The following is a 21,643-nucleotide window of genomic DNA, read 5'->3' as shown; positions in this document are numbered from 1 at the left end:
AGGTTAGAGTTCATGGAATGTCCTTCGACTCAGTTTGTACGAGCAGAAAAGCTAGATAAGACAACCTGGCAAAAAATGACTACACATTACTCTGATAAAATTTACTTTTATCAGCAGGTATAGCTGGTCTCTGGGTATTGGCAAGAGTATTTTGGAGAGGTAATTCAGATCCAGAATAAGCCAAACAGTTTTTGTAGCTATTGGCCTGCTGTTATACTATCAAATATTAGATACATTTGTAGTCATAGCCAACATCCTGAGTATTTGTTTAATTCAGAAAGCTTAGGTATAAATGTGATTGTCCTACAGTAGTCTAAAAGTTTTAAGCAGTTTAGCTTCATTTTCTACTGCAATTGAGGTATTGACAATTAGCTATACAATTACTTCTAATACTTATTTTGCAATCTTGTTTTGTTAGAACAGTAGACAAATTCAGTCTTAGACTGCTTTTCAATTAAGAAAGTTAAATTCAGAGGGAAAATCAATGTCCACGTCAGAAATAGTCTTAAAATATTGTAAGATTCAGGCTTATTTCATACAACGAAATGTATAACTAGCCATAACCATCTGAAGCTGTAATAGCGTGTTTAGTAGTGTGTCCTCTGTAATCAGAAAAGTAATTCTGGTTCATTTAAGAGTCAGGTGAAAGTGGAAAAAAAACTTACTATTTGATAACTTTTTTTATTGTTTTCACCATGTGACCTCATTTTTAGAAAAACTACATTTAAGTTTTATGTGGACAGTTATACTTCATCTTCTTTGGCATGCAGAATAATTTAGGAAGAAATTCTTGTTTGACATGTGTACATGCATAAAAAAGAAGGAAACCAGATCAGGAAGAAACAATCAGGTAGCAGATGTTTCAGGGTATTTATCTATGTCCCAACAATTAGAGAAGACATAGGTAAAATAAAAACAATATCTAGGACTATAGCGTATGTTCATGAAAAGCATGTAGAAAGGTGAAAATAATTCATAAATATTCCCAGTGGCAGGGGCGGAATTCAATGAAAATTGAATGGAAAAAGATTAGCTGAAATAACTTGGAATTGTAATTTGGGTAGATAACTGGAATGGAGTCAGTATCACTTGATCAAAATAATAACAATCATCTAAAGCTATTGCAGTTTGTGATATATCTGCAAAGTCGTATGTTTTCTCAAGTTTTGAGGAGAGTGGAAAAATACGAAGTAGTAAGGGTTTGTTACTTGCTTGTAAGCTGTATTTTAAGAGGACAGTCATACTGAATTCACTGTGCTTCGTGCTTTTGAATGATTTAGATGACTTGCAAGGCAGCTAGAGATTTGAGAAGGCTTTTCTTGTTTATTTTAGAAATGGAAACAAGCAAACTGCAGTGAAAAGTATCCTGGATATCCTGGCAGTAGTGGTTTCATGCATACCTGAAGACAAAAGTGTGTTAACCCTGTTTCAGCTGTGAATGGGGAAGTCAATGAGGGTTATTGCTGACTGGAAGTCAGTATCTGGTAAGATACTTAGAGTGGCGATACTTTGGATAGTCAGGCAGTAAAAGCATTTTATGATTCTAAAACAGAAAGATGCTCAGACACAGTGCAACTGTGGCTGAGGAATCATTATGTAAGCATGTGTTCAACTTCATATTCAGGCTTTTGAAGGAAGTTTGTTATCCTCTAAGTCTGGTGATTTGAGGAATTACCACAAATGTGACACAGGTTAAAAACCAAGTATTTCCGAATCTCTGTTTCTCTTTTTTCTCTACTCATCTTGCTCCTAGCCTCTGCTTACTTACTCTCCCATACGTTTTCATCATGCTGTATGTAAAATGATGAACATTGTTTTCGTTTGCCTTGCTTGAAGGGGATAAAGAGAGGAAAAAGGAAGTCATAGGCTGAAGGTGGCCAGTCATCTCAGTAATGTCTGAGGGTGCTTATACATGGATTATCATTCATTGTTCCAGAGTGTAGAGCTACTTCTTTATGCCTGTAGGAAGAACAGATACTGAAGTTTTGTACTTCAAAGATAGGCAAATTTGGGTTTGGCAGGTGTATCCTATTTTTAAAATTATGCTGCAGGAGACAGATTGTTACACAGAGCTAACAGATCCAGGAGTTGTTGCAGTTCAAGTTGCAATCTCTAAGTAAAAATTACTCCTGCATTCTGGCACTTAAATTTTTGCTTGGTGCTCAGCTGCGTGTCTTCCTTCTGCTTGAAGACCATTACCCTTAACTGTGAACTGATGTGGAATTCTAAATGTGCAGATGCTACCCTTTTTGCTGGACTCTTGATTACAGCCTGTATTCAATATGCAGTTCAAAGAAATGGATGCTCATAATTGGTATCCAAAGCCTGATATATACTTTTAAGAATAAACTACATAAACAATGAAAGAAGAATGAATGAATGAAGGAAAAGATCTGCTGTGGTAGGAAGATAGAACATGTTCATGTTGGAAACCCATAGACTAAATGGAACATGAAAACTGAAAACAAATGCTTGCTTTGAAGTGCTTTTTCATGTATGGTAGGAGTCCCTAGGTTTTCTGAATAGATTAAAAACTATTTTCTGCACAGCTATGTAATAATCCCACTTCTTTCCCATTGCAATATATGGAAAGCCTCTTCAGAGTAAGTGCAGTAAATGAGGGGGTGATGGGATAAGAAAACAAGTGTAAATCAGGAAGGAATGACTGAGTTTCTACATGCTGTTTTCCGTGGTTTACAACAGCACTTCACAATTTCACTTTACTGTATGTATTCATGAACTTTATTTCTTTACATTAACAGGTATGTTTTCTATAGTGTCACCTTTTCTCATGTAATTTTTTGTTGCCTTCTACTAAGCAACTTGCATGGGTGGCCTTTCTCTTATATGTATGCACTTGAAAATGAATTGTTTCTTTTGAACTTTGTGTGAAGGTTTTTCCCATGAAAGTGTAGAAAGGTGACTAAAGTAGTAAAACTGTTACATTCAGTAATTCAATCAAAATATTTTATCTTTGTCAAATTATTTTGCTGCACCTTTTTCCCCCACTGAAGTACTGTATTGAGAAAGGAGAAAATATGATGAATACCAAAATGTGTAATGGTGTTAATAATATATAGATAGATATATGACTGGTAAGTAGGTGGACAACTATAAGTGAAACTTTCCCACTTTCAACTGTGGAAATTTTGTAACGTGCACCACAAATGTTGTCTTTAATGTAGTTAAATATTTAGCAGAGACTGTTTTCATGATTGCTGTCAATTTTTTTGTAAAAATTATTTTAAATTACATATAGCAGACAACTGTATGTAAAAGTAAGCGAAAGTATTTCTTTAGCTTTGTGTCATGTATTTTAGAATGCTAATCAGAAGGTGCGCTAGGTGCAGCACATGAAAAAGTTTTAACAGTATGTATGTGTGTGATGGTATAATATTTGCAAGAATACCTTTGGATTTCGATACTATGATTTTACTTGTCATTCAGAGTAGCTTGGCCATAATAATGTCTTTGAAACTTTTTAAGCATATTTATATTTAGAGTGAGAAAAACATGCTATTACTTATTCTGGTACTGGATGGAATTTTAATTCCAGGAGAAAGAATTTGTGTCAGTAATTGTGCCCTTTCAGTTTCTTGACTGATTTTCTTCTCCTGTGTTAAATTTGTTAATTTTCTTTTTTTTGTTTTTTTTTTTTTTTTACACTAAAAGTTGTCTTGTTCTCAGTTGTCCTATCTTTCTTCCTATGGAATCCGCTTCAATTTCTTTATAGTCTTTATAAATTAAGCAATTGCTAGGGGAAATCCCATGGGCAAAGCTGTTTGAAGGTAAAGGGGCCCAAGATAGTTGGTTGGCATTCAAGGATTGCTTTTTCTGAGCTCATGATCAGAGCATCCCGACACGTAGGAAGTCAAGGAAGAGGGCCAAGAGACCTGCGTGGCTAAATAGGGAATTGCTGGGTATGCTCAAGTGGAAGAGGAGAGTTTACAGGTCATGGAAGGAGGGGCTGGCCACTTGGGAGGAATATAAGGCTGCTGCTAGAGGATATAGGAAGGCAGCTAGGATGACTAAGGCTTCCTTAGAATTAAACCTGGCAAGAAGGGTCAAGGACAGCAAAAAGAGCTTTTTCAAATACATGGCAGATAAAACTAACACCAGAGGCAATGTAGGCCCACTGATGAACGGGATGAGTGCCCTGGTGACAGAAGATACAGAGATGGCAGAGTTACTGAATGCCTTCTTTGTCTCTGTCTACTCTGCTGCAGGCAGTCCTGAAGAGCCCTGTGCTCCTGAGACCTTAGATGAAGTCAGGTCAACGGAGCGGTTTGCCTAAGTCGATGAGGAATGGGTTAGAGACCAGTTGAGCAATCTGGACATCCATAAATCCATGGGTCCAGATGGGATGCACCCGCGGGTGCTGAGGGAACTGGCGGAAGTCATTGCTAGACCACTCTCTATCATCTTTACCAAGTCTTGGGAAATGGGAGAGGTGCCTGAGGACTGGAGGAAAGCAAATGTCACTCCAGTCTTCAAAAAGGGCAAGAAGGAGGACCCGGGTAACTATAGACCGGTCAGCCTCACCTCCATCCCTGGGAAAGTGATGGAACACCTTATCCTTGGTGCCATCTTAAGGCATATCAAGGATAAGAGGGTTATGAGGGGCAGTCAACATGGCTTCACCAAGGGGAAATCATGCTTGACCAATCTCTTAGCCTTTTATGAGGAAATAACACGGTGGATGGATGATGGCAGAGCGGTGGATGTGGTCTACCTTGACTTCAGCAAAGCATTTGACACAGTCTCCCACAGCATCCTCACAGCTAAATTGAGGAAGTGTGGTCTGGATGATCAGGTAGTGAGGTGGACTGTGAACTGGCTGAAGGAGAGAAGCCAGAGAGTTGTAGTCTATGGGGCGGAGTCTAGTTGGAGGCCTGTAACTAGTGGAGTGCCTCAAGGGTCACTACTGGGACCAGTATTATTTAATATATTCATCAGCGATTTAGATGAGGGAATTGAGTGTACTATCAGCAAGTTTGCTGATGACACTAAGCTGGGAGGAGTGGCTGACACGCCAGAAGGCTGTGCTGCCATCCAGCGAGACCTGGACAGGCTGGAGAGTTGGGCAGGGAATAACTTGATGAAATATAACAAGGGAAAGTGTAGAGTCCTGCATCTGGGCAGGAACAACCCCAGGTTCCAGTATAGGTTGGGGAACGACCTGTTAGAGAGCAGTGTAGGGGAGAGGGACCTGGGGGTCCTAGTGGACAACAGGATGACCATGAGCCAACACTGTGCCCTTGTGGCCAAGAAGGCCAGTGGCATCCTGGGGTGTATTTGAAGGGGGGAGGTCCTCCTTCCCCTCTACTCTGCCCTGGTGAGACCCCATCTGGAGTATTGTGTCCAGTTCTGGGCCCCTCAGTTCAAGAAGGACAGGGAGCTGCTGGAGAGAGTCCAGCGCAGGGCAACAAAGATGATTAAGGGAGTGGAGCATCTCCCTTATGAGGAAAGACTGAGGGAGCTGGGTCTCTGTAGTTTGGAGGAGAGGAGACTGAGGGGTGAGCTTATTGGTGTATATAAAAATATAAAGGGGGAGTGTCACGAGGTCGGAGCCAGGCTCTACTCAGTGGCAAACAATGATAGGACAAGGGGTAATGGGTACAAACTGGAACACAAGAGGTTCCACTTAAACTTGAGAAGAAACTTCTTCTCAGTGAGGGTGACGGAACACTGGAACAGGCTGCCCAGGGAGGTTGTGGAGTCTCCTTCCCTGGAGACATTCAAAACCCGCCTGGACACGTTCCTGTGTAACATTATCTAGGTGTTCCTGCTCCAGCAGGGGGATTGGACTAGATGATCTTTTGAGGTCCCTTCCAATCTCTAGCATACTGTGATACTGTGATAGTCCTGAGATATGCTTAGGTACTAATCACTAGCATCTTTCCAATAATGATTTGAAAACACTGCAGTCAGATCTTATTAAATTTTTCTTTCACAAAGTTCAGCAACACTTGCTGTTATAATTAGTATATACTATTTTCAGTTAATCAACTATTACCCACACTTCTAAATGTACAGAATATGTCTTGTGTTGAAAGTTTTTTGTTTCATTATTTCATCGTCATAACATTTATTCATAATGAGTCTGACATTCAATAATGTAAATAGCTAAATGTGCTAGTATCAGTAGTGTAAGAACGACAGAGGTTCTTAGCTGAATCAAATTGTACTAATTTCAATTTTGCTTTGCAAGATTGTCTTATGCATATGAGATACATAATAATTCAGGTGAACGAAACCAGTTCTGTAAGGTCAACATGGGATTTCATGTAGTAGCAAATAATGGGGGGACACACTAGTTTGGTAGAGAAGTAGTTGAAGAACAGAAAGTAAAAAGCTTGTGAAAGGGAATTTTCATCATTAAATAGATTTCAGTTGGTGTGTTAGAAGTTGAAAAAGAATCGGAAATTGGCCATGGGAATGAAGAATTCAGGAGAATAATAAACAAAGTCGAATTCAAAAGAAAGCAAAATAGTGTGGAATGTTGACTGAAGTTTTCACTTTCTTTAAAGGTAATACTAGTAGAAAGGTACTAGGAGTATTTTCATCTGTGTGTGTAAAACTTTCCTCTACCTAGACCCTCATCCATGTATTGCTCAGAATCATAGAATAGTTAGGGTTGGAAAGGACCTTAAGATCATCTAGTTCCAGCCACCCTGCCATGGGGGCAGGGACACCTTACGCTACATCATATCCCCCAAGGCCTCGTCCAACCTGGTCTTGAACACTGCCAGGGATGGAGCATTCACAACCTCCCTGGGCAACCCATTCCAGTGCCTCACCACCCTAACAGGAAAGAATTTCCTTCTTATATCCAATCTAAACTTCCCCTGTTTAAGTTTTAACCCATTACCCCTTGCCCTGTCACTACAGTCTCTAATGAAGAGTCCCTCCCCACCATCCCTATAGGCCCCCTTCAGATAGTGGAAGGCTGCTATGAGGTCTCCATGTAGCCTTCTCTTCTCCAGGCTGAACAGCCCAAACTTTCTCAGCCTGTCTTCATACAGGAGGTGCTCCAGTCCCCTGATCATCCTCGTGGCCCTTCTCTGGACTTGTTCCAGCAGTTCCATGTCCTTTTTATATTGAGGACACCAGAACTGCACACAGTACTCCAGGTGAGGTCTCACGAGAGCAGAGTAGAAGGGCAGGATCACCTCCTTCAACCTGCTGGTCACGCTCCTTTTCATGCAGCCCAGGATACGGTTGGCTTTCTGGGCTGCAAGCGCACACTGCCTGCTCATGTTCATTTTCTCATCAACCAATACCCCCAAGTCCTTCTCTGCAGGGCTGCTCTGGATCTCTTCTCTGCCCAACCTGTAGCTGTGCCTGGGATTGCTCCGACCCAGGTGTAGGACCTTGCACTTGTCATGGTTAAACTTCATGAGATTGGCATCAGCCCACCTCACAAGCATGTCGAGGTCCCTCTGGATGGCATTCCTTCCCTCCAGGGTATCAACTGAACCACAGCTTGGTGTCATCGGCAAACTTGCTGAGGGCGCACTCAATCACACTGTCCATGTCAGCGACAAAGATGACCAGTCCCAACACCAATCCCTGAGGGATGCCACTTGTTACTGGTCTCCAGCTGGACGTTGAGCCATTGACCAGAACTCTTTGCGTGCGGCCAGCCAGCCAGTTCTTTATCCACCGAGTGGTCCATCCATCAAATCGATGTCTCTCCAGTTTAGAGACAAGGATGTCGTGTGGGACAGTGTCGAACTCTTTACACAGGTCCAGGTAGATGACATCAACTGCTCTACCCCTGTCCATCCGTTCTGTAGCCCCATCATAGAAGGCCACCAAATTGGTCAGTCAGGATTTCCCCTTAGTGAAGCAACACTCCTGAGCTTGTAGCAGATGATCCTTGAATATCAACCAACAGTCTTGGGCCCCTCTGCCCTCTAGGGCTGTATCCCATGGAACCTTCCTAAGCAGGTTCCTGAAGAGTCCAAAGTCTGCTCTCTTGCAGTCCAGGGCAGTGAGCTTGCTGCACGCTCTTCTCACTGTCCTGAGGATCTCAAACTCTAGCATCTCGTGATCACTGCAACCAAGGCTGCCCTGGAGAGTCACATTTCCAATGAGCCCTTCCCTGTTGGTGAGCACGAGGTCAAGCATGGCACCTCTCCTTGTCGGCTCCTCTATTACTTGCCGAAGGAAGTTGTCTTTCACACAATCGAGGAACCTCCTGGACTGCTTGTGCCGGGCTGTACCGTCCTTCCAACAGATGTCAGGGTGGTTGAAGTCCCCCATGAGAACAAGGGTCTGTGAGCGTGAGGCTTTTCCTATCTGTCTGTGGAGTGCTTCATCCGCAGGTTCTCCTTGATCAGGTGGTCTGTAACAGATCCCCACAGTAATGTCTCCCATAGCTATATTCCCTTTAACCCTGACCCACAAACTCTCTGTTAACTGCTCACCTGTCCCCAGACAGAGTTCCATACTCTCCAGCCTATCCCTAACACAAAGGGCAACTCCCCCTCCCCACCTGCCAGGCCTGTCTTTCCTAAAGAGCCTGTAACCTTCCATTCCAACACTCCAGTCATAGGAATAATAAACTTCAGATTCGACCTTTAGTTTTTCTTAAGATAGCTCCTTGTTCACTAAGTGTTTTGATTCTACTGACAAAATGTTTATTTTTTTTAAAAATAAATTACTGGATTTGGAAGTTGGGAGCGGGATTAAGTTGGCAAACTTTCTAAAACATTAACAAGTTCAACAGAGCCAGTTGTGTTTCAGCCATTTAATGGGAGCCATTTAACTAACTGGCTTTGTTCCAGAGAGCTGAGATAAATTTTTCAGGAGAAATTCACAGTGGCCATGAGCTTGCACTGGCATTAGCTGTCCAACTCTTGGGGTAACTTGTTTATAGTCACTTCAACTATCTTAAGAAAAAGCTTAGAGCAGCTAATTCAGGTACAAGAGGGGGAGCTCTTTGTGTGTATATGGTGGTATTTTGATTTTCTTTCAGGTGTGGCAGTGTGGGTCAATGTGCTTAAATTTTGTACTTCCCAAACTAAATATACCATTTGTGAGCTTATTTGCAATTAGTGGTACTTTTTACATTAATTCTGGTTCTCCGCAAAGACAAGCAACTTTTTGACTTTCAGTGCATTTACAACATTTAGCTTTTTTCCACAAAGATTTTTAATCTTCTGTGTTTAAACAGATGTGTAAACCAAAGTATTGCTGCCTTGGTCTTGTTTAATAAGGGGTGGATGGATGCACATATATGGGGGTATAAAATACTTTTAAGATGGGCATTGGCATGATTAGGCTTGTATTCTATGCAAGTTATGCTTGCTTGAATTAAATTAAGAGTCCTGATTTCATGACAGACTGATAAATGCACTGGGTCTTATCATAGTGAGATCTGAACACTATGAATATATTTCATGCAAAAATTCGATCAAAATAAACATGTCTTAAACCTAGCATTACTTTCTTCTTTTACAATAAATTTTACAAGTAAAGTTCAATATTATCTGTGCATATCTTAATATAAGAATTTTTAAACATCTTTAATGTATACAGAGCTGGCAAAATAACTGTAGAATATTTATGCTATAGTTGACATCTGCTAATTCAATCTTAATTTTGCTACTATCATCATCACGTTATTGGGAGAATAGGGTTTTAATCTTAATTGGAACATTGGTTTCGGTTTTGTATAGTATTTTTAATTACAAAGTGAAATTTTCATCTTTGGAATTGTGCATTTAGCTTTAAAAGTGCAAAGTTATGCCTGTAGGTCCCTTAATAGTAACTCTCTGTGTATGCTAGTTTGAGGTTACTTGCCAAAGTAATGGATTGAGAACAGTCATGAGATCCTAAAGCTCAAGAACATTGTGAACAGCCCATGGAAGTAAAGGCAGTGGACATGGATCAAATAGAAACACATTGGGAAGAAGTACTATAGATCCAAACCCAAATTTTGAACTCCAAATGACAAGGTGTGAGCATAGTTTGCATGTTCATCTCTGAAGTAGTGTTAGTAGGGAGGTTGAGGGCATCTCTAAGCAGTCATTTTTTCTCCCTAACACATTTGAGAAAAATAAATTTAAAGATGGTGGAAGAAAAGTTGCTCTTCTGTTGTGTTGTGGGATTTTGTTGGTTTTTTTTTCCTCCTGTTTTTCCTTGCTCTTCAAGCACATTATTTAATTTTCATATTTCTTTTGGCTTACCTTTTGGCAAAGGGGAAATTTCTGAAAAATAAGGTGTAAATATTTTTCAGTGACTGTCAATGCATGACGAGTTGATCTGTATGACAGTCTTCTTGAGTTTGATTAAAACATTAGCTTTTTGTTATATTTGAAATTGGCATTCTTCATGTAAGAAGCATTGTGTGGTTGTTAGTGTCTTAGGCTTGCCAGTATTATAATAAAAGTGTAATGTTGCATTTTTTTCTGTTCCTTTACACGTGAGTATAGTGATACCTTTTCCAAAAGTATCACAATTCTGAGTAAGTGTGTGTATGTTAAAGATTATGATCCTGACAAATTTTTTCACTTAACTTGGTATCTTTGAGTGGCATTGTGATTAATTTTAGTTTCTTTTCTCTGAGTGTAAGCTATTGACACAGGCATTTTCTATTTTATAGCAATATTTAGAGGTTGTAACTGAGCTTTGGGTCTCATAGTACAGGATTAAGCATTTCTATAACCCCTGGTTTTGCATTAGATTACTTAGATACTTTCCATTTAGCCTTACAATTAACCTGTTTGAAAAAAGATCTCACCTTATTCTTGGAGAACCAAGACTGCCGTCGGTGTCTCTGAAAGTTTGTGATTGAGTTAGGGAGTCTGCACTGCAGCCCTGAATCCCTAGTCTTAGCATTCAAATCAATGAGTGCTAGCTAATAGTGACTGAAGTGGGCACGATAGATCTTATCATTATGTTGGAGACATAGCTGTTTTGATGATTTCTGTGTCTCATTTAACTAGAAAAATGAAAACAACACAGCAGAGAAGATTATGAAGGGACGACAAGAAATGTTGGCAAACAGTAATCAACACCACCTGTATGTTATGCATCCTGTGACCCAGAAAAACAAAAAAGTACACAAAGCAGGTTCAACCACCTTCTTGGTTGGGAAGACACCCAAAGGAATCTGCAGGTGAGACTGTTTCAGTGAGATGGAAGTAAAATCCTAAGGCTGAAACTAATCTTCTTGTGGGGAGTTGCTTTTTCCTTTGTTTCAACCATACTCATAGAATACTGATTATTTTCTATGGCAAGAGCAGAACTAATGGGAAACTTCCGCTCACATTGCACAAAGAGTACCATAACTGATTAATAAGATGAACTGAACCCACAAATCACTTTAACATGTTGATTCAGTGTTTAATATATATTACAGAACTGTGCAGTTGTCATCACCATGACTGTTCATGCTATGTGCATCATACAGTACTATAAACCAATGTTTAAACTGTAGAGAAACAAGAAATTTTATAGTGTGAACTTCTGACTGCCTGCTGGTTTTGCTCTGATCTCATCACTTTCTTTGAAAGACTATTAAAGAGCACTGGACTTTAGTGGGGTTTTTAACATAGGACTTAATGTTATTTAATATTTTATTTTATTGCCCCCCTAATTTTTTGAAGGATAATAATTTTTCTTTGTTTTGCCTTTTCCCCCCAGCTCTTGCTATTATAAATATTTAAATTCCATTGGTATATAGATAGAAGGTCAAGAACAATAGCCAGGTGATATGTGGAAATAGGAGAAAGCTGTATCTAACTAGGCAAACCTATAGAACTGGGATTTGGTATATATATTCAGTTTTGCCTTGAGACAATTAGATTACTACACAATAGTTATGTACCTAGGTGATACCTGTAAATGTTCAGAATCTGTCATATTAGCCATCTGGCTTTAGCTGTACTGTTATTGTTGAAGTGCTAGACTTGCTTACTATTATAGCTCTTGCAAAAAGCTTAAAAGCATGCTCACTCTTAAATATTAAGCAGGTCATCTGTTAGCACGTGGCTTGCAGTTACTTTGTAGTGCATCTGAAAGTGCTGTGCAATTGATGAGGATGATTAGATGCCTCAGTTTGTGTTGTAAGGCAGAATGGGAAGCTGTCTACCGTCACCACATCACAAAGGGTATAGTTAGAGCTAGCCAGTCAGTTAGTATTTGAGTCCAGACAGGGTTGAATCTCACTGTCTGTTCGAGGCCTCATACAGGAAAGGTAACACATTTCATATTCTTTCTCTGACCAGGGAGCATAAACCCACCTCGCCAGCCTTCCAGTTAGGTTACCAGTCTCTAAGTGATGGCTAACTCAGTTAGGGTAATTTCCTTTAGTTAGAGCTTGGCCTCTCAGCAGAAGCAAATAACTCCGTAGCTTACTGGATAGGATGGAGGTACAGTCCCTGTCTCCTGTGAATGTGTTTATCCAGCTGTTGTTTAGCAAGTCTTTTAAAAGGAGTTTGAGCAGCTACTTCCTTCTTCCCTTCCTGTCACCTCTCCCCACTAAAATAGGAAGCTGCTTTCAGTGATTACTTTCTGGGATACGTGAGGTAGGAGAACTGAATGAATGGCTTGAATGCTGCTTTTGTTTCTAGTTAAAGGTATCAAAATAACATTTTTCCTTGTTAATTACAGGAGACATTTTGAGGAAATGGTGTCCCACTTTAATATGGCATCAGTAGAAGAACTTGCAGAACATATTGTAAAAGCTACATCAGAAACAAGGCAGATGATGTTGAGGGAATTCTATATTTCCAAGTATCCAGAGATGGAGTCTTTCTTTCCAGCTGAAAAAGCAGCACAGTCTTCACGTGACTGTGAAGAAAGAGAATTGGGTACAACACGCTCAAAAAAAAAATCCATTGTTAATTTTGGAAGATCTAAAGCTACACCTTCGTCAGCTAAAGGACTACCTCTGAGCAGAACTACAGAAGCACAGAGCCAGCAGAGCCGTAAAGTAGAGCAGCTTCACAATGACTCGTACTTGGAAGATGTGTGTGTTGATGCAAAATATAAACAATCGCCCACTGTTGCTACTCAACATATCGAAAGGAGAAACAGTCAAACATTCAAGGATTTTATGGCATCTGGCTCATTAAGCAATAAATCAGAAATAATTGAGGTGCTGCCTATAAAAAGTTGTGAAGGACAGCAAGACTCAGAAGGAACACAGCTGCCAAGAAAAAGATGCCTGTCTCAGTCAGCAAATGGGGAGAGAAAAGCTCATACTTGTAAGAAAAAGTCTTTTGTGGACTTACTTGGAGATACCTCTGTTCTCAATGACCTCTTCAGAAATGACAGAAATGGGCCTACAGACTCACTAAGGAGATTCCCTTCAGCGCAAGTAGAAAAATCAAAGGAGAGACCAAAAGATTTCTGGGACATGCTGAATGACCAGAATGAGGAGAGCCTCAGAAAGCTCACAGACATAGCAGTTGTAGAGAAGCTATGTGCAAAAGCACCTCCTCCCCTAGTGACAGAAAAGAGAGAAGTGCATGAAAGTTTTCTTTGGAAAAAAAATGAAAATTTTCTATGGAAAAAATACAGTCCAGATGATTCAGATGAACCATCCACTGCTACATCTTGTAGTGTAGTAAAATGAGAGTTTTCTATGTGACTTGCACTATATTTTATTTGAACATTAAAATATCCACAGCTTCAGTAGTATTCAGCAAAATATAACTTCATGAGATTAAAGGCAAAGTGATGAAGTCATATTTATGATATGGATTTGCATTTTACAAATATGAATATATATGTAATTACATATGTATAGTACCTATATGCATAGTAGTACATAAGTACTATATATTGTAAGCTATGATATATTAATTTTAAATTAAGCTTTTTTAAGTGTTCTGAGTGCAATTTTTTTCTTGAATTCTGGTTATTTCCTAGACTCAGTAGCAGTACTAAGTAATTTTTCCTGTTTAATTACATTTGGACATCCTCAGTCATCAATGAAGAATCTAATGATATTAACAGGATTTGACAGTGATATTCCACATACTTTCTCAGCTACTAGAAACTCGGGGACTTCATGAGATCGGAATGATATCTTTGTGTCTTAATATCTTTTGCAAATTTTTTTATTGTTTTATAGTACACAAATTAGAGTAGACACAGCAGTTAGCTGCCTGAGGGAATTTCAAGAACCTATACGATTATAGTCAGGGCACGGTTTTTGTTGGAAGGACCTTCAAAGATCATCTAGTTCCAACCCCAGTAGTGTGGTTGGGGACATCTTCCACTAGACCATGTTGCTCAAAGGCCTCTCCAACCAGGCCTTGAACACTGCCAGGGGACACAGCTGCCAGGGTTGCACAGCTGTTCTGGGCAACCTGTTCAAGTGCCTTATCACCCTCATCTTTAAAAAAATCTTGTGTCTAATCTAAATCCACCCTCTTTCAGTTTAAAACCATTACCTCTTGCCATTACTGGCTGTTGTAAGAAAGTCTTTCTCAGTCTTTCTTATAAGCCACCCTTAAGTATTGAAAGGCCACAGTGAAGTCTCCCTAGAGCCTTCTCTTCTGCAGGCTGAACAACCCCAACTCTTCAGTCCAGCCCTCTGGCTGTTTTCATGGCCCTCCTCTTGACCTGCTCTAAGAGGTCCATGCCTGTTTTGTGCTGGGGACCCCATATCTGGATGCTGTACTCCAGGTGGAGTCTCATGAGAGTGGACTTAGAGGAGGAGAATTACTATCCAAAATTGCTACCTGGAGGACCCCTGTAGGGATCAGTCGCACTTAATTATGAAAGTTTGGTCAATCACCCACTTTCTAGTCAGATCTTTCTCTGATGCTACTCCTTTATCTTCATCTATGCAGGTGACCAGTAATTCAAGGAATAAATAACTGTACCTTTATGGTACAGGTACATGGGGTGTGTGCGCCATGAATCCTTTCACCAATGAAAGCATACAGAATTTTGTGTTCCTGATCGTATCAGACTATTCAACTCCATTACCCTTTGAGCATGTTTATACAGCAGTCTATGCTTGAGGAAAGCACTGGTGCCAGTCCCTGCTTTATGCCACCTCTGCTATGTAGGCAGATTTGTCTGTAGCGCTGGGTATTGTGTGTTCTGACTTGGGCATGAGAGCTGCTGAGTGCCTGTTCTGTCTGCCATGTTTCAGCCAAAGCAAATGTATTTACATTTGTCTTCCACGTTTGACTTTATCCTCAACACTGGAGTTGGAATGGACCTGGTTATGATCATAGCATTTTTACAACATCAGATAATGTGTACTGTTACTTTGCACTCAGCTTTCTGGGCAAATAATTTTTATTAAACATTAGCTTTGCCCAACAGTTCACTAGTGATACGCAGTGTTGCAGTCCCAAGCTTTCAGGATAAAGATGTGGAAAACTAGGATTGGGTTGAACCGTTAACTCTCTTTCTGATGCATCAAATGCATGGGTTACCAAAGAGAATGATGGATAATATTTTTTACCCAGTTGTGAATATACAGACTGCACCCCATTCAACTACTTCTGTAACAGAACATATTAATTCTTTCTAAGATGGTGAGGAACATGACCTCGGAGTTCTAATTCACATTTTGGATGCAAAACAGGCAAATTTGTGCATTTCTGAGAACATAATGAATACTTTCCATTGTGTACTTGGGGGATAAAATAAAGCTGCTGGATCTCATTTTTATTCCAGTACTTAATATGCTACCAGTATTTCAAAAAGGAGGGGTTCACCTGTCAGTTGTTAAGAATATGCAATACAGTATGTATGGAGTAAAGAAGTTCTACATACTGACAAATTATCAACTTACTCCTGAAATGCTTGCTGTAATAAAATTTCTAAATGAAAACTGCTCTTCACAGATTGGAGGAGTGGTTATGAGATATGTCATATCTCATTTGCTGAGTAGTCTTATCACATTTGTCAGTGCTGTGGGGTCATGTGAAGGAGTACCTTATCATTGTAAGCAAAAGAGGCCAGGGCTTCATGTTGCTCTGGAAACCTTAACCCTAATCCTTGTTTTTTGTAAACTTTGAAATCTCAGCGTATTAGTAAAGAGTTGTACATTCAATATACTGTATAAATTGTTTTATGCGAAGGGTAAATGTTATGAAATTTTAAAACCTTGGACACTGAAGCTGCACAGCAGCAGCGTGTGAATGGTGGTAGTTTTTGTGGTCTGGATGTCTGCCCACTGGAAAATAAGCTTAAAATTCATCTGGAGCAGCTTCTACTCTAGGTCATGGGAAGCCGTTCTAGGCTTTGCTCTGTCTCTGTGTTAACCATTATGCGCTTATTGTAATTGGAAGCCATCTAAAAAGCTAACAGGGAAATCTGAGTTAACTACCTGAACAAGGAGCTCAGTACTTAACATATTTGATAAAGTAGTAAAATCCTTGGTATTTATAGGCAGCTAACATAAGTAAGAAAAATGTATTCCCTAATTGTTTTTCTCACCCTCAATCTATGCTTTTACCGCTTTATTATACCCAATGATATTTAAGATACAAACTGAAATGTAGGATAGTCGGGGCAGATTTTAAAAAAAATCTCAACTAAGAAAATAAAAGAACTTGAAAACTGCTGGTTGTTCATACATTTGCATTATGTACAGCTGAAGGAAGCCAACTTGAGACTGAATATCTGCACCCTTTGTGTTGATTTTAATAAATACAGCATAAACTAAGGCCTTTTATTGGTGGCATGAGTATTGACTTTCTTTACAGATTAGCATTCTTCTGCTAATTCTTCTGAGGCAAACTGCTGCTCAGAGAAGCGATGATTTGTTGGAATAAAGAATATGATCATCAAATATGGAAAAAGGCTGCTGCACAGAGAAAGAGAATAGGTCTTTCATGTCCACAGCAAAAAGAGAAAAATTAAATGGCTTAAACTGCACCAAATATAATTGAAGTTACATAATAGGGAAAAATCTGTGAGAGTACATGTTGTGTAATAGGTTATGTAGTGCTCATCAAAGTAGGAAAGAGAAGTATCTGTTAGAAGTTGCATCAGTAAAACTGATGTGTTTTAGGCCAGAAGGAGGGACTGGTAACTTCCCAGTCAGAGGGCTTCAAGGGCTTGTTGGTTTCAGCTGCTATCAGGGCACTAGGTAGAGACTTCACCTGAGCACCACCAGCTTGTCAGTCATAGTCTGAATCAGTAGACATTGGGAGAGCAAAATCTGTTTGAGATAGGTAAGATTTTGTATTTTACTTATTTTAGAAGAACCTCAGAGCAGTGGAACTGTACAGGTAGAAGGCTGAACTACACAGCTGATTACAAAGTATGAAGCCGTCTTCATTTTCCTGAAGTAATCGGAAAATTATGTTTCTCATCTATAGGGTGATCATATGCATAAATTAAAACATCCATAGAAGTGTGTATTTTATTCACATGTCTGCCAAGTCCTGATGGTATATTTGTGGAAATACATTTGTTATCTGCGGTTGAGCTGAGCTACAGGGAGATGTCTTGGAAGTAAGATACATGTCACTCTGTAGCTTCCTGTGCAGATTTAATGTATTTTACTAGGGAATATCACCTAAGCCATAAATATTGCAATTTACTGCACTAGGGATCTGTGTATAAAATATTTATGTCATGACGAAGATGTCTGTATGATTTAAAAAAAAGTATCTGAATAAATTCAAAAGGGAAGAATTTGACCAATGTTTGAAGGTATATTCTTTAACTATTAAAACCCAAAAGATCAATTTTGTTTTCTTGGAAATACATGATTATCATTTTCTTTGGCTTTAAAAAATGAAGGAAGCTTTGGGGGAATGTAATACATTAGAGTGGAGTTCCAGCTTCCACATGTTCCTGCATGGTTGCAGGGAGGTACAGGCTACAGGGTAACTGTGACAGCCTCCTAGTGTAAGGAAGTAGCTTCATGTTAGTTATCACTTGTTTTCAGTATAAATTAGTCAGGAGGAGAAGGGTGTCTGTTTTGTCATTACCTCTAGCTGGAAATGGCAAACTAGGTTTTTACTGCTCCTTGTTGCAATTTCCGTTTTTTTTACTCAGTGGGATTCCTATGGATCTGACTTTGCATCCCTGACCTTACGGGGAGTACCAGTACCTTCCATTGCCTTCAACTGAAGTTCTTTGATTGGAAAAAAAAACACTTAGGGGGGAGGGGGGGGAAGGTTGTCTGTGAAATATTAAGAAATCTGACCTTGCCTAAGCTAACAAATGCAGCTCTGTCAGCAACCTGTTTACAAAACTGCCACCAGACCTAGTTAAAAACACTGTGTGTGCCCTTGGTCTGAGTTGCAGTGTAGTTTGGATCTTAACCATGTTTTGCAAACTGGAGCTATGCTTATAACTACACTTGGGAGTAGCCATGTGGTACACAGATTTCATATTTGGTCTGGGGGAGGCATACTGAATAATTTTGGATAATGAATATGTTTGAGAAAGGGAGTGCATGCAAACATTTTGTGAACACATTAAGGCAGTTTGAAAGGATGTATTTGCTCAGCTTTAGCAGGTCATGACTTTGAGCACTGAAAGGCAGACTGATGCCAGCACCATGGCTTCAGCACAGTGAGTAAAAGCAGCATTAATAGGAAGGAAAGGAAGTTGGCAATAGCACAATCAAAGTATCACAGGATACATCAAAGATCATAATACTACGTCTGAAAAAGATGGTTTAAGTTACTTGCTTAGGAATCTTAGCAACAGAAGGAGGAGAGGGTTCTGTTCTTCCAAGGAAGCATTTAACTGCCTTAGCTGCTACGTATTTTTCTGTTCCTGCAGTGCCCTGCATATTTTATTCACTGCATACCTTCCAGATTATGCAACAAATGAGGTAATATTCTTATGAAAACTCTCTCTCCTTGCACTTACTCATTCCAAGTGGCACATCTTGGTGCATCCTATGGAAAAAGTAATGACCATCTAAGTAGACCTTGTGCCAGAATCTACGTTCCTGATTAAGCACCTGAATATAGGTGACTGGCTTATGGTAATTCAGGAAATGCAATTTCTTCTCTCTAAACTGGGTGTCTAGATGTGCAGACGAGAAAGGCAGTGATTGAGAGCACTAAAGAGGTATGCCTGTTTTCCTATAGATCACGTGTAGATCACAGGATGGTCCTTGTGATGCTACATGAGTCTTTATCTCGTGTGATTCTGCAAGCTAATTCTGAGAGAGAAGGAAAGCACATCTAAACAAGATGTTTGCAGGGCTTCAAAGTTGTTTGCTAACATCCTAACCTTTGTTTGTTTGGCATCCAAAAAGCTGAATTTCCTTTCTAAATTATTATCTCAATTATTCTTTTAGTATCCTTGAGCTGAGAGGATGGTCAGAACTTGATGTTGTGTCTGTGTGTCGTCATGCAGTATGACTGGGTTGTGATTGCACACATAACTTACACTGGAGCATGAGCAGGCCAGCTGCACTAAAGCATTGTTTTCTGAAAATGCACACATGCAGTGTAATCACATTAGAATTTGTACTAGTCTATTGCAGCATGTTTCAATGACTGAACACTAGTTGTATATTTGATATCAGCATTCACAATCCCTAACACCGCACCCATGAAAGGCAATGGCAGAGCAGTGGGGATAGCTCAGATGCTAAACAAATACCAGCTCAACTCAAAATGAATCTGTATTTTAGTTCAACAGGACTGTTTATACTACAGGGCTTTTCTTCCTTTATGGTTTGATATTAAGTTGTTTCCATCAAGTGAATGCTTATATAAACACGATCTCCTATATCACCCTGAAAATCATTCTATGCCAATTACTTTAAAAACAAATACCAGATGTCTGTTTATATTGTTTGAGGCAAATGCTGACAACCATTGGAAGAGCTGGCCTGTCTGTGATCCAGCCTGTGATGGAAGTTCCAGCAGAGTTTCTAGTTGTTCTGTTTTATAATTCACAATGTGATCTAATTGGGAATGTAATTTAAGTGTCTCTGAGAAAGCTGTTGTCTTAAAACTGCTCTTTCATACTTTGGTCTTATCACCTCCACAGTGGATTCAGATATGAACTTGGCTTAGTCCTTCTATGTGCAGATACTGTAATAGCATGGCTAGAGTAATTCAGGCTCCTCCTGCCTCCTTCTCTGCCCCACACTGTTTTGTAGTTGCAATTATATATGTTTCTGTATTACTGTATGCTACTTCTAATTTAGGACTCTTGTACTTGGAGGGAGTACTGAGAAATACCTTCTCTTTAATTAAATGTTAAGGTTCCATTCTACTTCTGATGTGTCACTCTATGCAGTATTTGACAAAACCAGAATCTAAGTTCCTTATAATGGCTGTTGTTGCTTGACTTTACTACATGCCCCAATCATTAGAAGTAGATAATATTATATTTATATATACACAATGAGATATATACAAAGGTATATTTTATATATAATATATATACTCTATATATTACATACTATACATATGTCTGTGTCTAAATTACAATTATATGGTAGACTATCTGTAGAATATAGTCGAATTCTAACATATATGGAAAGAAACTGTGATTGTGTGACACACATTTTAGGCCTGTGGCAAAAAAAATAGTAAGTATTTTACCTACATACTTGACATACTGTTATTTGAACCTTGGGAAAGTAGAATAATTTTGTGATTTAGAATTTTGTGGTTCTATCAGATTGTTGCAACTGGGCAATTCACCGTCTGATGACACTTTATTTCAAACTCAGAAACCTTGGGCTGCTAAGAGAACACTTTAAAAACGTAACATGCATCCGTAAAAAATGCCTGAATTCAGTGGCATTTGTCTCTGATCCTTTGCAAGCTGAAAGCATGAACAAGGTAGAAGAAATCAAACGGGAAAATGCGCTTAGCCTAGACAGTGGTATTTGTCTTGAAGCATTTATGGCTATGTATGAAGGGATTCTCTTCTTAACTTCCATTTCATTGGAGGAGATGGAAGAAGTAGGAAGGCTTTTAAAGGGGAAAGCTGGATTTGCTACTGCTTATGTAATGGAAAAAGTAAAATCCTCAGTGATAATAGGGAAAGCTGTTTAAAAGTTGCTTTCTTTCTTTAAACATTTTTTTTTTTTTTTACCTTTGTTTCAGGCACATATTAACATTCATGAATACCAGTAAAGGAGGAATATCCTAGCTAGAGAGTGCAAAAACCCAAGACATGGAATCTGTTTTCACATGGAGACCTTGGTGTCCAGAATGTCAAACTCTTCTGCCACCTTCACTCAAGAAAGGTAAAGATTTAGGCCTTTTAACAATGTTGTGGTGTTTTCTCTGTGTGGTTACATATTTAGACAATGGTGGTAGGTTCAGTGTGGCTACAGTTTTTCATCTCATACGTGAAGTCTTATCTTCTACCATGAGAAACCTGCCTCCTGGTAGACTTGAGGGTGATGTGTCTGGAAAAAAAAAAATCATGGTAAGAAAATAATTTTAGAAAGTTTTAAGGGAGTTTAAAAAATAGAATGGGATATTTTTATTTTACTTTCCTCACGGTGGAAATCCCAAAACTCAGTAGAAGAGTTCATGTTAAAGACTCAGAGTGAGCAATAAAATGCTCTGTAATTGAGTTATTATAATTTAAGCATGTCACTGGTCTGTCTTTTGTTTCATTCCTTCAAGCGAGAAGTGGGTGTTCAGAACCCCTGGAAAGCTGCAGTGAGTCTGTTCCTCCTAGTAGCAGAGAACTTCCATTTTTAGCTTTGCAG

General features: G+C 39.3%; 1 protein-coding gene across 6 annotated transcripts in view; it reads left to right on the top strand.

The window, feature by feature from the left end:
* Window positions 1–21,071, top strand: part of ERCC6L2 (ERCC excision repair 6 like 2) — a 69,042-nt gene extending 47,971 nt beyond the window's left edge. For 2 of the 6 annotated variants that reach the window (XM_057426438.1, XM_057426439.1), the window contains one exon: window positions 1,333–1,809. In XM_057426438.1, coding sequence (XP_057282421.1) covers window positions 1,333–1,404 — 72 coding nt within the window. In that variant the 3' untranslated portion in view covers window positions 1,405–1,809. Of the gene's footprint in view, window positions 1–1,332; window positions 1,811–9,795; window positions 10,233–21,026 lie in introns of those variants that run through there. The other 4 variants (XR_008974555.1, XM_057426435.1, XM_057426440.1 and 1 more) reach the window with 4 other exon arrangements.
* The last annotated feature ends 572 nt before the right edge of the window (window positions 21,072–21,643 follow it).

This window comes from Pezoporus wallicus, unplaced genomic scaffold (genome assembly GCF_028554395.1).
Source record: "Pezoporus wallicus isolate ANWC-B61680 ecotype Strahan unplaced genomic scaffold, APGP_CSIRO_Pwel_v1 contig_7162, whole genome shotgun sequence".
NCBI lineage: Eukaryota > Metazoa > Chordata > Aves > Psittaciformes > Psittacidae > Pezoporus > Pezoporus wallicus.
This window is presented reverse-complemented; position numbering and strand designations above follow the sequence as displayed.